General features: G+C 49.9%; 1 protein-coding gene across 2 annotated transcripts in view; it reads right to left on the minus strand.

The window, feature by feature from the left end:
• SORCS2 (sortilin related VPS10 domain containing receptor 2) overlaps positions 1-17,551 on the minus strand; it is a 550,251-nt gene that overhangs the window by 323,304 nt on the left and 209,396 nt on the right. For both annotated transcript variants that reach the window (XM_037829330.1, XM_037829331.1), the window contains exon 2: positions 15,356-15,423. In XM_037829330.1, coding sequence (XP_037685258.1) covers positions 15,356-15,423 — 68 coding nt within the window. The remainder of the gene's footprint in view (positions 1-15,355; positions 15,424-17,551) is intronic.

The following is a 17,551-nucleotide window of genomic DNA, read 5'->3' on the forward strand; positions in this document are numbered from 1 at the left end:
CTGGTGCTTCCCTGGTTCTCTTAGCTCCGTCCCAGTATGGAATACACGCCATCATTGTGGGCTGTTTGCTTATCTGTATCCCCCATTAGACTGTGATTCTGCAGAGGTCAGTTAACATAGCCTACTCCAACCCAGAGACTGGATGGATGGATGGATGGATGATGGATGATGGATGTGTAGATGGATGGATGGATGATGGATGGGTGGATGGATGGATGGATGGATGATGGATGGGTAGATGGATGGAAGGATGATGGATGGGTGGATGGGTGGATGGATGGATGGATGGATGGGTGGATGGATAGGAGGATGGGTGGATAGATGGATGGATGGATGGATGGATGGACGATGGATGGGTGGATGGATGGACAATGGATGGGTAGATGGATGGATGGACAGTTGACGGTGGATGGACAATGGATGCATGGGTGAATGAATGGATGGATAGAGGATGAATGGGAGAATGGGAGAGGAGGGAGAGAAGAGGTAAGAGGGAAATAGAATGATGGGAGGGAGGGAAGGGCAGAAAGAAGGAAGAAAGGAAGGAAGCAGGATAGGTAGATGGAGAAAAGGAAGGAAGGGTGGATAGATGGATGAATTATCAAATGGATGAGAGGATAACAGAGAGGGAGGAAGGGCAGAAGGAAAAAAGGGAAGGCAGGATAGAGGGAGAAAGGAAACAGGGAGCCTGGACCCAAAGAAGGGGCAGGTATTGGAGTCAAGACTGAGGGAGACAAGGCTCGGGGGCAGGGGAGACGGAGGGATTTCCTCAAACCCCCCGTGACCCCTCGGCCACCCCAGTTCTTGTCCCAGAGCCTTTAGAGACACCTCTCGGCCTTAGAGCCTGACCTCATCAAACTGTTGACTCAGATCGAATTATTTATTGAAGAGACTCAAAGCCCAAAAGCTTTTAACTCGGCGCCTCTCTCCCAGCCCTATCTGCTCAGTCTTGTTTAAAGCAAACTCGGATCTCCATGGTGACGCCGAAGCAAACAGAGACTGGCCCATGGAGTTAAAACGCAGCTGGTGAAAAGCCAAATGGACATTTTAAGGTAATGGATTAAGGAAGGAAACAGACCCCTCTGACACCCACCAAGCGCCAAGTGCTTGCCACGCATTATCGATTGTTATCTCCATGGCAGTGTGAAGTCCCTGTGATGAGGCTCATTACCGCAAGATGCAGGGCGGTCACAGGGAAGGGACATTATGTTATGGAGCCGGAATTCAACCCACGCTCTGCCCGGGAGCACACACCGCACGGCAGCAGGGACGGCGCATGAACCGCGGTGCCTCGGGGCAAATCCTAGCCCACAACCCTGGCACAGCCGAAGAAGCTAGCTCTCCCTAGTTTCCCCTTCTTCTGGGTGATGAAGGGCAAAGGATAGCATGGGGTTAGCACACTCGGCACATCTCTGCCTGTAAGGACCAAAGGAAACATAAGCACAAGGACTCTCGGTTTGCTCTGCCTTCCGGGGCACGCTGCAAAGCACTGGGCCTGCCCGTCCAGCTTGTAAACGCTCTCACCGGATCTGTGCTTGTCACCCCGAAGGGCAATCCCGCCGTGGGATGTCCCCAGGGCCCATTATCTGCCTCTGCAGAGGGGGGATTCGGACGTTTCCGTCTGTCAGCAAATGTCAAGAGTTCTTGACATCGCTGCTCAAATTGCTCAGACTCTGCGTTTACAACACAAATTGCTAAAACTCTGTATATGACAAAAAGAGAGAGAGAGACACTACAGGAAGACAGAACCAAATCTGATTTTAAATAGAATGCTGTGATAACACAGTAACATTTTAGGGAAAAAGAAGTCATTTGAAAATCTCAAATTCCCACTCTATTCATTGGAACACAAAATCTATAAAACAGAGTTTCCCACGGTTTGTTCCATGGAAAACTTAACTTGAGAAAATGCTCAGCAGAACAAAAATAAATACTGTGGAATCAAATGAGGTTGATAAAGCTGCAAGTTCCTCTTGGACATTTATGGCACACACAGGTGTTTCAGAGGCTCTGATAAGTCCTGCAAAAACAAACCTGGTTAACTTTGGTCAACCTGAATATTTTTATCAAACTTCATGACCACAAAACACTCGTTTTCTGAAAATAGCAATAATATTCTGAATTGCTGTTCAGCAAACATTCACTCCCTTCCTCTCCCCCAAGCTCCCCCCCCCCCAACTCCACCCATTGATGTTTGGACCTGACCATGTGACTTGCTTTGACCAATGACGTGCTAGCAAATGTGACATGCTCATGTGCTTCGGCTTGGCTCTTGAGCTCCAGAGTTCTGCATGAGGAGAACATGCCCGGGTGACACTGCCCCATCAGCATCAAGCCCAGAACAAATGCATATGGGACAGAGCTGAGCCCACCCCAGCCAGCCATGCCCAGTCCAGAGCAAACACACCCCAGCGGACTCAGCTAATGCTTGCTGTGTGCCACTGAGTTTGAGGGTGGCTTGTTACGCAGCATCACCGTGGCAGTGGCTGATGGATACATGATCCTACAGTATTACTGTTCCAAGGAGCACACTCTGAGGCTCACAGCTTTGAAAGAAAGTGCCACCTTTGGAGTCAAACTTCCACAGCTTTAAGAGGAGGTCTCCATTCACTTGCTCTGGGACCACGGGCTGTTACTGAGGTTCTCTAAGTCTCTGGTCATCCTCTGTGATCTCCTCCCTCCATTGCCTCTTCCAAAATATCACCTTCTCTTGATTACTTCCTAAGTGGGCTTTCCCAGTGGACTTGCCAAGTTGCTGAGGCCTGCAGTAGATAGACCCAATATTGTCATCTGGGTTCATCTTAGAATAAAGTGCTTCTGGTGCTTTGTGTGAGGACACATTCTTGGCAGGTGGGGGAAAGAATGGATGGCACTTGGCAGGAGCTCTGTGAGTACTCGGAGGATGCACCTCTTAAAATCGAAGTTCCCAGTCACAATAGAGAGGTTGGGGTTTCCGTAAAAGTTAAACAACCCAAGAGGAAAAATGAGCATGAGACATGAAGAGGTGAATCACAGAGGAGGAGAACTATATAGTCGATAAACAAATGAAAATATGTTCCATTTCACTGGTAATCAGGAAAATGCAAAGTAAAACAGCATTAAGCCACAATCTCACGTCCCTCGGGTACAAGCATTTAAAGCCCAGTGGCTCCAAAGACGTGGGTGGTGAATCGCACTGTAGACAAGTCGGCAAGACAGAGGAGAGGGAGTGGAGAGTGGCAGCTGCTTAGAGACTGAACGAGGGTGCCCACTGCAGCCCTGATTAGAAAAGCAAAATCTGCGGGTAAATAAAAAACCCAACTCTCTCACAGCAGGTGTTCTAGTTTGCTAATGCTGCGGAATGCAAAACAGCAGAGATGGATTGGCTTTTATAAAAAGGGGGTTTATTTGGCTACACAGTTACAGTTTTAAGGCCATAAAGCGTCCAAGGTAACACATCAGTAATCGGGTACCTTCACTGGAGGATGGCCAATGGTGTCCAGAAAACTTCTGTTAGCTGGGAAGGCATGTGGCTGGCATCTGCTCCAAAGTTCTGGTTTCAAAATGGCTTTCTCTCAAGACGTTCCTCTCTAGCAAGCTTGCTCCTCTTCAAAACGTCACTCACAACTGCACTCAGTTCCTTCTCTTTGAGTCAGCACATTTATATGGCTCCACTGATCAAGGACCACCCTGAATGGGTGGGGCCACACCTCCATGGAAATATCCCATCAGTTATCATCTACAGTTGGGTGGGGCACATCTCCATGCAAACAACCTAATCCAAATGTTCCAACTTAATCCCCACTATTATGTCTGCCCCACAAGATTGCCTCAAAGAATATGGCTTTTTCTGGGGGACATAATACATTCAAACCTGCACAGCAGGCGAATGCCTAAATAAACTAGCTTGCATGTGCTACATGACTAAACTACAAAGCCTGGAGTATAAATCAAATTTCAAAAGACAATGTGATGCCATTTATATCAATTTCCAAAACACATGAAGCAATAGAATATATTGATTGTGAACAGACACATGCATATGTAATTAAAATAAAAACACATGAGAATGATGAGAATGACACACACCGATGTCAACATAATGGTTACTTGGATGGGTGGTGGGGATGGGGGGGGGGGAGAATCAGGCTTTATCAGAATCAATAGCAGTGTATTGAGAGGAGAGAGAGAGAGAGAGAGAGAGATCCTAAACAGTAATGGGAGAATATTAACATCTATTAAAGCCAGGTAACAGGTATCTGGGTAGGCTCTACTGTGCTAACAACACAAGCCCTAAATCTCAGTGGCTTAGCCCTAATATTCCAGCTCACCACCACTGGTGACCCAAAACTAACCAAAAGGAAGGCCTGGGAGAGGAAGGAGAGGTTTCCGTTACTTGGTGAGCAGTAAGTTATCTCTGCCACGTGGGTACGGTACGCAGGCATCTGTTATACTACTTCCTGGAATTTTCTGCATATGTTAAAGATGTTGTGGTTAAAGTGAAGATCAAAGAAAGAGAATCCACCTTCCCCAACAAAGGGATGGGGTTCCACCCCGAGAACCCCTCACCCCCACCAATACTCCTGAGGCTGCTCCTGACTGAACATCTTGCCCAAGTCAAATGTAGCCATTTATGAAACGGTAGCACGTGCACTGTTTTAACGCCATCCTGGTTTGGGGATAGCACAGGCACAGCACCCACTGAGACAGGGATGAAGATTTCAATCCGGTTTACCCAACAGAGATGATCAGTGTATGGTGGCAGGGGTCCCAGGGACTGCATCAGAGCAGAGAGGCAGGGCACAGAACCGAGGGCCAACGTCAGCTCTCTCTCCAGCTCAGATGCCCCCAGACCCCTCTTGTTTGACAATGTCAGAGGTCAGAGCGAGCTCTGTGCTCCTGGCCCCCTACCCGGTCCCTTACCCTGGGTGCAAAGGGTCTTCCAGATTCCTATAGTGCTTCCATGGTTTCATCTGTTTATCCATCAGTCTATCCACCCATCCACCCACTCATCCATCTGTCCATCCATCTATCCATACATAGATACATCCATACATCAATCCACTCAACAATCTATCCAGCCAGCCAGGCACCCACCCACCCATCCACTCAATCATCTATCAACCCAATCATCCATCCATCCAACTATCCAACTGTCCATACATCCACCCATCCACTTTTCCATCCATCCATCCATCCATCCATCCATCCATTCATCCAATCATCCATCTGTTCATCCGTCCATCCATAGATACATACATACACTCACCCATCTATCCAGCCAGCCAGTCAGCCACCCACCCATCCACTCCATCATCCATCAACCCAATCGTCCATCCATCCAACTATCCAACTGTCCATACATCCACCCATCCACTTATCCATCCATCCATCCATCCATCCATCCAATCATCCATCTGTTCATCCATCCATCCATCCATACATACATACATACATACACTCACCCATCTATCCAGCCAGCCAGCCAGTCACCCACCCATCCACTCAATCATCCATCAACCCAATCATCCATCCATCATCCATCCATCCATCCATCCATCCGTCTATCCACTACCCCTCCACCCATCCTCTCATCCATCCATCCAATGCCCAACATGCACCTACTGTATGCTAGAAACTGTACTAATTTCTGGACATCTAGAGATCAACAGAGGGACATGACAGGTCCCTGTCCTCAGCAGCTTATGTTCCAGTTGAAGAAAATAAACCATACACAAGAATTCCCATGAAAGATGTGATAAAGAATGCCTGCGGGCTGCATTACTCTGAGTGACAGGGGCTGCTTCTTTGAAAAAAAGACATTTAGGCTGGGAAGGAGCCAGCATGCGAAGGTCAGTGCCAAGAGCACTCCAGGCAGATGCTGCAACAGGCTCGGGTCCTTCCACGGACCAGGCTTGGCGTAGTCAAGGCTAGGCCAGCAGGTCTATGTAACAGGAGCCCGATGAGTCTGGGGAAGAGAGGGAGAAGCCGAGACTGGGGACCAGGAGGGCCCAGGGGATGCAGGGCCTTTGCAGGAATAAGGGGTCTTTGCAGGGATGAGAGGTCTTTGCAGGAATGAGGAGACTGCAGGGATGTGGGGTCTTTGCAGGGATGCGGGGTCTTTGCAGGGATGAGGGGTCTTTGCAGGGATGCAGGATCTTTGTAGGGATGTGGGGTATTTGCAGGGATGAGGGGTCTTTGCAGGGATGTGGGGTCTTTGCAGGGATGTGGGGTCTATGCAGGGATGAGGGGTCTCTGCAGGGATGTGGTCTCTTCGCAGGGATGTGGAATCTTTGTAGGGATGCAGGGTATTTGCAGGGATGGGGGTCTTTGCAAGGATGTGAGGTCTTTGCAGGGATGTGGGGTCTTTGCAGGGATGTGAGGTCTGTGCAGGGATGGGGGTCTTTGCAGGGGTGAGGGGTCTCTGCAGGGATGAGGGATCTTTGCATGGATGCAGGGTCTGTGTAGGGATGTGGGGTCTTTGCAGGAATGAGGGGTCTTTATAGGGATGCGGGGTCTGTGCAGGGATGAGGGGTCTCTGCAGGAATGGAGGTCTTTGCAGGGATGGGGGTCTCTGCAGGGATGTGAGCTCTTTGCGGGGATGAGGGGTCTCTGCAGGGGAGGGGTTTGTGTGTTTTCCAAGTGCCGTGGGAAGCTACTGCAAGATTTTCATCCTCTCTCCCAGCGAGCTGAACCCCTGCTACTCAGGGCACAGGGTCTGGCGCAGCAGCGCGGGCAGCACCTGGGAGCCTGTCAGAAACGCAGCCCTCAGCCCACCTCCCGGACCTACGGCCTCCGGTCCCACATGGGTCTTAAGGCCCAGGCTACTCCGTGCCTGGTGGAGCCTGAGAACCGTGCTCTGGAGCAACTGTCCTCCTGGGGGTCCCTGCCCCCGCTGGCTCCATGTTTGATGCCGCTCAGCCCTCCGCCGTCGCGTTTACCTCCCAATGAGCATCTAAGAGGAGCTGAGACCTCGACCATTTGGGGTTCGACTGTGGAGACAGCCCGTGGGCTGCCCAGGTTGGGGGGCAAAGCCACCGGGGGAGCCTTTGAAGACCTCAGGGCCCTGGCCGCAGCCCAGACCCATGAAAAGGGAGTCCCTGGGGTGGGCCCCTGGCCCTGGCCTTGTACGAGAACTCCTAGGCGATCTGAGGGCTATGAGGGCCCTGCCACTCGAGACGTGGCCCGTGGCCCAGCAGCATCAGCACCGCCTGCAACGTGTTGGGAATGCAGATTCCCAGGCCCGCCCCAGACCTACAGAATTGGAATTCTGTAGATACACATACAGAAGCAGAAATCACTTAGAGGGCTGTGGTTGCAAAATGAAATGTTTAAAAACGTTGTTTGTGGGAAGGGAGGGTGTTAGCAACAATAAAGAAAAGTTGAGAAGCGCTGCTGCAGCATACGGGGCCTGTCAGGGTGAGCCCGAGGAGCTCAGCTTCTGTGCTGTCCCGGGGGCCAACTCAACCGGGCAGCCCAGGACCGTCCCGGATTTAAAGCTGGACATTCTGCATCCCGGGGAACCCTCGGTTCCCCTGACCATCACAGGGGATGCCCCCAGGGCCTGGCAAGCTGTGCCCCAAACCACAGGGTAAAACTGGCTACATCTTCCTGCAATGTACCTAACAGGACATCTTGCTTTTAATTTTTGCACTTTAAGTCCCGTTCATCTTTTTCTCAGGATCATTACAGCTCAATCATGGAGTGGACCCAAATCTCACAGGCACTCTCGAGATGGGAGTGAGAGCTTGGCTCCTTGTTCACCTGCCCCAGCAGCTGCTGGCTCTGCCACCGAATCCCCACTCACCTGGCAGCACAGGTTTGGAGCACAGGTGTCAGCCGTGGGGAGCCACAGAGGAAGGGGAAGCGGGAGAAGGACGTGGGCAGGCGAGTGTGTCTGAAGTCCATGGAGCTTTGCAAGGAGAGGGCTTAAGTGGGGGTGAGGTGGAGGCAGGGAGACGAGCTGGGAAAAGTTGCTGGGATTCAGCTAAGGATGAAGGGGCAGGGTAGGAATGTGGCTAAGGGGACAGTGAGATGGGGGCAGACCCAGGAGCCATTTGGGAGTTCAGATCCAGGTGGTTTTGCCAGCGTTTGGTGACGGACTGTACAGTGGTTTCAATGGCGGCCCCCAAAACGCCATGTCCATGCCCATTCCCCAGACACTGGGACCATGTGTCCATGTGTCTCTGGACTGAGAGTCCCTGCAGATGTAATTAAGTGAAGGACCTTGAGTTGGCATCATCCTGGATTACCCAGGTGGGTGCCAAATCCAAAGGCAGGTGGGTGTCCTTGTAAGAGGCCCCCACAGAGGACAAACCCGGGGGAAGGAAGAGAGGGCCACTCGAGTCGGCAGCAGGGAGTGGAGGGACGTGGCCACAAGCGGCCATGAGGGTCAGGGCAGGGTGCCCTCAGAGGTGAGCCCCAGTTTCTGAGCAGAGACCACCCCTCTTCACTCACTTTAGCTCACACTGGCAGGTTGGAGCCAGTTCCCTGCACCTCAAATCCCTGATGCCAAACCAGGGCCTTTCCTGGGGGAGGGAGGGGCCTGCACCTCCTCCCACCCCAGCCCCTTGCCTGACTTCAAAGGGCCCAGAGGCTGAGGGGGGACGAGACCCCGGTGGAAGGAAGGGGCTGAGCGTGTGGGTCAGTGAAGCCAGAGACGCCACTGTGGGTGGACAATTAAAAATGCATCATGCGATTTGGGGGAGGGGCAAGATGGCGGCATAGAGAGGAGTGGAAGCTAAATAGTCCCCCTGGAACAACTACAAAAAACCAGAAACAACTAGTAAATAATCCAGAATAACTGCAGGGGGACAAACGAGACCATCCACTCATCATACACCAACCTGAATTGGGAGGAATGCCTGAGAACACAGCATAAAATCTGTAAGTAAAACCTGCGGATCCAAGTCGTGAGACCCCCTCCCCCATAGCCCGAGCTGCAAAGCCTCGTGGTGCCAGAGGGAAGCTCTCTCCCAGCAAGCGAATATAGCTCAGCTGAGCTCCAACTGGGGTTTTAAGTAGCGAGTGTGAACTGCTCACTACAGGTACGCAGCCCCAAAAAACAGAGAGAGGCTTTGGGTGATGACTGCACAAGCAGAGAGTGAGACCATTGAAATGCTAATGACCTCCACCTGGGGGGTCTGTCTGCTCTAGGAGGAAAGGGGTGGGGCCCTTTCCATTCAGAACCAGACCCCAGAGCCTGGGGGAACACGGCCACACCTCCTCACACCAGTCAAGAATTATAGGCTAACAGGCATCACCTGCTGGGCAGAAAAGCACAGTGACCCGAGGCATCACAGGGTGGAGCAATTTTCTAAGACACACCCTCAGGGAAACCAGATACTGAATATTTCTTCCCACTGAACTGAATTTCTGTTCTGGTCTGGGAAAACCTGATTTGGATAACCAAGGAAACCATGCCTAGACAACAGAAAATTACAACCTACACTAAGAAAAACAAAGTTATGGCCCAGTCAAAGGAACAAACGTACCCTTCAACTGAGATACAGGAATTTAAACAACTAATGCTAAATCAATTCAAAAAGTTTAGAGAAGATATTGCAAAAGAGATAGAGTCTGTAAAGGAATCACTGGGCATAAATATGGCAGAAATCAAAAGTTAAAAAAAAAACTAGTAGAATCTATGGAAATGAAAGGCACAACACAAGAGATGAAAGACACAAAGGAAACATACAACAGCAGATCTCAAGAGGCAGAAGAAAACACTCAGGAACTGGAGAACAAAACACCTGAAAGCCTACACGCAAAGGAGCAGATGGAGAAAAGAATGAAAAAATATGAGCAACATCTCCGGGAACTCAAGGATGAAACAAAGTACAATAATGTATGTATCATTAGTGTCCCAGAAGGAGAAGAGAAGGGAAAAGGGGCAGAAGCAATAATAGAGGAAATAACTAATGAAAATTTCCCATCTCTTATGAAAGACATAAAATTACAGATGCAAGAAGCGCAGCGTACTCCAAACAGAAGAGATCTGAATAGGCCTACGCCCAGACACTTAATAATCAGATTATCAAATGTCAAAGACAAAGAGAGAATCCTGAAAGCAGCAAGAGAAAAGCGATCCATTACATACAAAGGAAGCTTAATAAGTCTATATGCGGATCTCTCAGCAGAAACCATGGAGGCAAGAAGGAAGTGGTGTGAAATATTTAAGATACTGAAAGAGAAAAACCGCCAACCAAGAATCCTGTATCCAGCAAAGCTGTCCTTCAAATATGAGGGAGAGCTCAAAATATTTTCTGACAAACAGACAAAGAGAGACTTTGTGAACAAGACACCCGCCCCACAGGAAATACTAAAGGGAGCACTGCAGAGTGATAGAAGACAGGAGTGCGTGGTTTGGAACACAATTTTGGGAGATGGTAGCACAACAATGTAAGTACACTGAACAAAGGTAACTATGAATACGGTTGAGAGAGGAAGGTGGGGAGCATGTGAGACACCACAAGAAAGGAGGAAAGATAAAGACTGGGACTGTGTAACTTGGTGAAATCTGGAGTATTCAACAATTGTGATAAAATGTACAAATATGTTCTTTTACGAGGGAGAACAAGCAAATGTCAACTTTGCAAGGTGTTAAAAATGGGGATGCATTGGGGGAGGGATGCAATCAGCATAAACTAGAGACTGTAACTAATAGAATCATTGTATTATGCTTCCTTTAATGTAACAAAGGTGATATACCAAGGTGAATGCAGATAAGAGGGGGGGATAGGGGAGGCATGTTAGACACTTGACATTGGTGGTATTGTCTGATTCTTTATTCTACTTTAAGGTTATTTTTCCTTTTGCTGCTTCCTAGCTGTCATTTTTTTTTCCTCTTTCTTTTGCCTCTCTACCTTCTTTGACTCTCCCTCCTGCCTTGTGGAAGAAATGTAGATGATCTTATAAAGATAGTGGTGAAGGTGGTGAACACATAAATGTATGACCATGCAGAAAACCATCAATTATTTACTTGGGATGGAATGTATGGTGAGTGAACAAAACCATATTAAAAAAAAAAAAAAATGGGTTGATGACAAACCTCGAGGGCAATATACTGAGTGAAATAAGCCAGACACATAAGGACAATTATTGCAGGGTCTCACTGATAGGAACTGATTATAATATGTAAACTCATAGACATGAAATATAAGGTACCAAGATACAGGACGAGGCTTAAGAATGGGGAATGGTTGCTTAGTATGAGCAGAATGTTCAATTAGGATGAACTTAAATGTTTGGAAATGAACAGGGGTGTCGGTAGCAAGATGTGAGAATAACTAACAGCGCCGAATGGTGTGTGAATTAGGTGGAAAGGGGAAGCTCAGAGTCATATATGTCACCAGAAGGAAAGTTGGAGGTCAAAAGATGGGAATGTATAAAACTGAATCCTATGGTGGGCAATGTCCATGATCAACTGTACAAATACTAGAAATTGCTTCCACGAACCAGAACAAATATATGCAATACAATTAGAAGTTAATGATAGAGGGGCATATAGGGAAGAAATATATACCTATTGCAAACTATATACTACAGTTAGTAGTATTTCAACATTTTTTCATAAACGGTAACAAATGTACTATACCAATACTAGGAGTCACCAATTGAGGGGGGCTGGTTAAGGATAGGGGAGGATTAGAGTTTCCTTTTTTTTTCTTTTTTCATCTTTCACTTTATTTCTTGTCTGGAGTAATGAAAAGTTTCTAAAAATTGAACAAAAATTAAGTGTGGTGATGGATGCACAGCTGTATGAGGGTACCCAGGGGCAAGTGATTGTACACTTTGGATCTTTGGATAATTGTATGGTATCTGAACAATCTCAATAAAAAAGAATTTGAAGAAAAAAAAAAAAAAGAAATGGAACAAATACGGCAAAATTGTTAAAAAAAAAAAAAATGCATCGCACTTAGATTTCAGCAAGCTGGTCCAGAATACAAATGCCACACCTGTCATTAAAAATGCATTTATCATGATCGCACAGGAGAATGCTTGGGAGGCTCGGTATACATCCAATAAATGTGTCTTTAATAACGTGTTTCATAGGCACCCTCCAGGCCTGGAAACCTGCTCACCTACCATCCATCTGTGCCTCTGAAAGGCAGGCAAAGGGATGGAGAGATGGCGTCCCCCAAAAGGCCATCTTCTACTTCTAAAGGCCAGTCACACCAGTTCCCAAACAAACAGGACATGAGCAGCCCATTCTCCCAAGAGAAGATGTGATTAGTAATTAAACACGGAAAACTGTTCATCCTTAACTGGAATCAAAGGGAGGCAAATGAAAACAACAAGGACATCCTGATTGGGCCCATTAGATTAGCAAGTTTTAGAAAAATTGTCGGACTGCCCAGGTTGCAAGGACAGTGGCCCGGTTGGGAGCGTGCAGGCCTTTGGAAAAAGAATTCGGCAACGTGGCACACCTGCTGTAAGAATCCACGCTTTGACGTAACCCCCAAGATTCATCCCAGGGAAAAGAACTGAAAAAGGAAAACCATGTGTCTCAATTTTTATGGCAGGCACAATTCAGGGAAGGCCAAGGACATCAAGGTGAATCAACTCAAGGGGCTACTATAGACCCCTAAAGACGGTGGCAGAGACCATGTCCCAGTGTGAAAACATGGGGGGCCTGGCATAGAAGTGAAAGTGAAAAAAGAATGCGAAACTTTATTGTATGTCCCACTCTAGGAACCCTGCAGCACAGGTCTTAGTTTGCCAGAGCCATGACAAACACCACAGTGGTCGGCTTCAACGTCAGCAATGGATTGGCTCACATTTGGGGGCTGGGGTCCCAAATCAAGGGATCGGCCGGGCATGCCTTCTAGGAAGTCTGGTGGAGAGTTCCGGCACCCAATCCCACCTCCATCACGCGCCATCTGCCTCTCTCTGTCTCCTCCTCGGCTTCTACCTCAGTGTCCAAATGTCCTCTGCTTATGAGGCCTCCAGTCATATTGGATTAAGGTCCACCCTGGTGCAGTTTGACCCCATCTTAATAGTATCTTCGAATAACCTATTCATAAATATGTTTGCACCCACCAAACCAGGGACTAGGACTTGAGGCCCCCTTTTTGGGGCCCACGATTCAGTCCCCAACAGCTTGAGAAAGACACACAAAAAAGAAAGGGACTGCAGCAGCTGAGCAGGGATGTGGGTGAAACTTCTTGAAATGACAAATGTTTGGCACGTATTTTTAATAAAGGAGAGGAAATGCCTGTAAAGACAATGTGGAGAAAGGAACTCGGGAAATTAAAATCAGTTCACTTGCTTTGGAGAAAAAATAAACTTAGATGGTGCACTGTTCCAGAAACATTCTCTCATCCAGTCCACGTACCCTCCTGCCCAGGGATATTTTATCCCCATTTCACAGGTAAGGAAACTGAGGCTCGGGGGAGGTGAAAGGACCCCGCCTTGGAGCAGCTCTGACATGGCGGTTTGGCCTCTCTGCCTCTTGGCTTCTCGAGAATTCTGAGCCTGGGGCCAGGACCCAGGGAGCCCTTACCCCCATTCACTATGGGACTGGCCAAGGTTGGCTCCATCCCCCCATGAGGACCCACAGCCAATTTTAACTTCACTCAGCAACCCCATCATTGGAAGCCCCAGCTACACTGGAAGACTGTTCACTCTTCAAGCCACATTTAAGAGATTCTGACCTCCTCCTCCATCTCCAGACTCACTGAGATGCCACAATGAGCAGAGGAAATCTGACATTCTGGAAATCTCCAAGAGGGTGCCCAAGGGATACAGGAGTGACTTCTAGAGAAGCCCCGGCCTTCCCCCCTTTCAGGTAATCGAGCCCTCTGTCCTCGACTGATGCGCACAAGTTGGAACAAACGTGGCTGGAGACTCTGCTTTGAGGAAGAGGATGTATGGCCCCTGGCCAGTTCTTAGCCAAGGGGTGCTTGTCCTGGACGTTCACCCAGGAGCCAGGGAGCACCCTCCCCTTGGGCCAGCCTCGGCCCTGTAACCCAACCCGGAGCCTAAATCCTCCCTTAGAACTGATGAGATTTCACTGGACTGTCACACCCACACCATTTCGGTCTCATCCTGAAACAACGGAGCTGGCTGACCCCACAGAGAAACAGCCAGAGGCTGTGAAAGCAGCTCTCCTACCCCTCCTTGGTGGGCGAGCTCTTCCAAGGGGCAAGATGAAAATCGACCACTGCACACAGTAAGGGGGTGGTCTGTGGCAGGAAAGCATCTGTTGGAAAGCCACCCGACGCTGACCCCACTTTCTGGTGGTCATGATGGGAAGACAGGAGCAGGCTGGTGAGCCTGGGGGAGAATCCACGGCAGCGAGGGGCTGCCTAGGAAAGGCATCTTTGTTGGGGAACGTTTAGAAAACCTAAGAGGAGCGTGACTGGCTCCATTCTCCACTTTGACCTCACTAGGGCCAGGGTGTCCAAGCCAGCTGGCTCCAGAGGACCCCAACTCAACTGCCATTTCAACAACTCCCCAAAGCATCCACGAAATCCCTCCATACGAACCCACAGAACGCATCCTCAAACTCACTTGCTAAAAGCAAAGCCAAAAGCTAAGAACAAATCAACTCGAGGTGGCCGTGGTGGTTGCTTCATGCAAATCGGGAGCCCTGGTCAGCAGTTTTAGGCGCTTTGTATTGATTTCAGATGGCAACTGGATTAATTATTACTTGAGAAATGAATCTTGGAAACCACAATAGTTCAACACCAGGGAGTATGGTGTGCAGAGAAAAGAGAATTCCTGCTGGGGAGACGCTTTGAAACCACAGCCCCAGATGCTGGGCATTTTCATTCGCCTTTCCCGGGCAAGCTGAAGTAAATATTGAGGATGATAATAACCAAAATGGTTTCTAAAACCCTCCTTCTCTCTCATCTCATTTAAAACCTCAAAGCGGCAGCTTAATGCTTTGGACTGAATTCACATTTCACATATAAAGAGATCTTCTCCATCACCAGGGGGTTATTTATTTACCAAACTCTTCAGCTAAGCCAGGAAGAAAGAAAAACGCCTTAACAATGAGGACAATCGGGGCATTTGGTGGACTCCAGGAGCCATGTCTGAAGATGAGAACAGAGCGGAGGGACATTGTGCATTGACCTGAATTCACAACAAAAATCCTCCTCCCCAGGGGAGGAAAAACGGCAGGGAGAAAACACAGAAAGAAAAGAAAAGAAGCCTTGTTAGCGGTTGTCTATTCTCCAACGGCCACCGCCGAAACTCTTAATCCGTTTTCAACTTCTCTTTTGTGCAGTTTCCTCCAGGGAACAGTCTCCAGGCCAGCGGCCACCAGGAGCCACTGTGGCCGGGCACTGGGCTCCGGGCACTCGGCCGGGAGCCTCGGGAGATGCCGCACAGGTGGGTGGGGGGCAAGGCCCACCGTGGGCTGACTCACCGCCACAGAGAACTCTCCAGAACCTTCCCCATGTCTGCGTGGTAGTACTTCGTCAGGATCAAGATCACCTGTGGAGTTGACACAAAGACAAAGAAATCAGTGGGTTTTGAGGTTCTCAAAGAGGGCATGCCCCGCTGCCCTGGGATTGGGGTCCCCCAGGGATCAGCTGCACAGGGCCTAACCCCGTCGGTCCCTGGGAGGCTGAGAGCCACCTGGGCCCAGAGAACTGGGGACATGGGGCTCGTCTCCGCTCTGAAAGCTTGCCTCTGCCCTTTGGAATGACATTGGGGGCATCCCAGTTCCATGAGAGCTGTTTGAACCCAGCCCTGAGTGGTCTGAGACCGAGCCCAGAAGCACAGCGAGGCAGGCGTCCAGGGCACCCCTGGATCTGCTCGGCTTCCCAAGAAGGGACTTCATCTCTGCCAGCATGTCAGAGAGCACCCCAGACACCGGGACACAAATGGCTGCTCACCCTGTACCCAAGAGTCACGGCCCTGACGTGTGCCCCCGTGCCCGTCCTGGTGTTGGTGGCTGATGGTGAAGCTGAGGATGAAGGGCTGGGGTGGGGGGCAGGAAATGCAGGGGCAGGGAGGTGGTCCTTAAGTCAGCCATGGCACAAACACTGCTTTTTAATTTCTTAAAACTATTCCCCATGCCACGGGGCCTCCTTAATAAAGCTGCTTTCATCAAATGTCTGTGCGGAAAACGCAAGTGTTCACCAAATTGAAAACAAATCGAAAGCACCAAAACGTTCTTCAAAACAAATGCAGGATGTGAGTGAAAAAAATAAATAAGAAAGTATAAAGGAAATGAGGATTTGCCAGCCGGATGGGAAAAAAGATTGACTCCCAATTACTTCACCAGCGACTGCACTTTCATGTACATCAAATTTCATTTCACTCACTGCCCGTCCATATTAGCGTCTCCCAAAGCCATTGCCACGGGAACGCCCGTGAGGGAGAAGGGGTGCGCCCTCCGGGTCCCAGGGCAGCTGTTATCCTGGTTAGTTGGGGGTCACCACACCGGTGATCCCCAACAGTTTGGTACCTGCCCAGGAGCAGAACTTTGTCCACTCTCGGGCTTTGGGGGCACTCGGCGGCTTCTCTCTCCCCAGTGAAAACGTCGGGCGGATCCGAGGAAGGGGTGGCAGCCGGGCAGGACAGCGCGCACTGGGGAGGCGGCTGTGATTAGAAAACCCGAGCCCTGTCAGTCGAGACGAGATTGGACCTGCCGTGCTGTGGAACAAAGCGATTTTCTTTTGCCAGCCTCGCATCTGCCCAAGACCCTCTGAAGAGAGAGGCAAGCAGGCAAAATGACAGCGTCTGGCCAGGCAGGAGACGTGCGCATTTTTAACGTATTGATTCGTATTTTATAGTCTCCCTGTTCCCAGCGGGGATTTCTAGCAACCAGAGTGTGACAGCTTGAAGGGACCTCAAAGTCCGTTTTATCCAGTCCCATCCGGAATGAAATCCACGACCTGACATCCTCATCAAGCCCCCGCCAGCCAGGCTCTGCCGGCTTGCACACCTCTGGGGACGGGGAACTCACCCTTTACGGCGGGTCTGGGTTTCTGCTGGGGCTGCTGTCTGGAAGTTGGGCCTTCCAGGAAGCCCAGGAACCCTCCCGGTGATTTCTGCCTGTGTGTCCCACCCTGCCACCGTGGTAGACTCCAGAGCAAGGCGAGCCCCTCCTCTAAGTCCCATCTGGGGGTGATTCTCCCCTGTCCCCAACCCCCTGCTCTCGTTCTCAGTCCTGGTTATTTGGGCCTTTGCACAAGCCATTCCTTGGCCTGGAACCCTCTTCCCCACCCCCATCCCACCTCGCTGTCCTCCATTATTTCTTACTCAACTTTCAGCAAGTCTCCCCAGACCCCTGGGCTGGGTCAGATGCCCCCTCCTCACTCCAGATCCCCGGGCTGGGTCGGATGCCCCCCTCCTCACTACCCCCACCCCAGCACAGCTCACCGGCTCTGTTTCTACCACTGGACGACAGCCAACCCTTTGGGGATGGAGACTGTGTTATAGTTGATGTCCCCAGTGCTGGGCACAGGGCCTGGAGGGCAAGACATATGCACATGACCCCTTGAAAGAAATATCGGCAAATTTGCCCGAAGCGATAATCATTGACACGGTAAAGCAAGGCAGAGGCACATGTGTGGGGCTGTCAGCCCCAGGGCCCCTCTTGCCATCAGGAGGC

The sequence above is a fragment of the Choloepus didactylus genome, chromosome 3 (assembly GCF_015220235.1).
Source record: "Choloepus didactylus isolate mChoDid1 chromosome 3, mChoDid1.pri, whole genome shotgun sequence".
In the NCBI taxonomy this organism is placed as follows: Eukaryota; Metazoa; Chordata; class Mammalia; order Pilosa; family Megalonychidae; genus Choloepus; species Choloepus didactylus.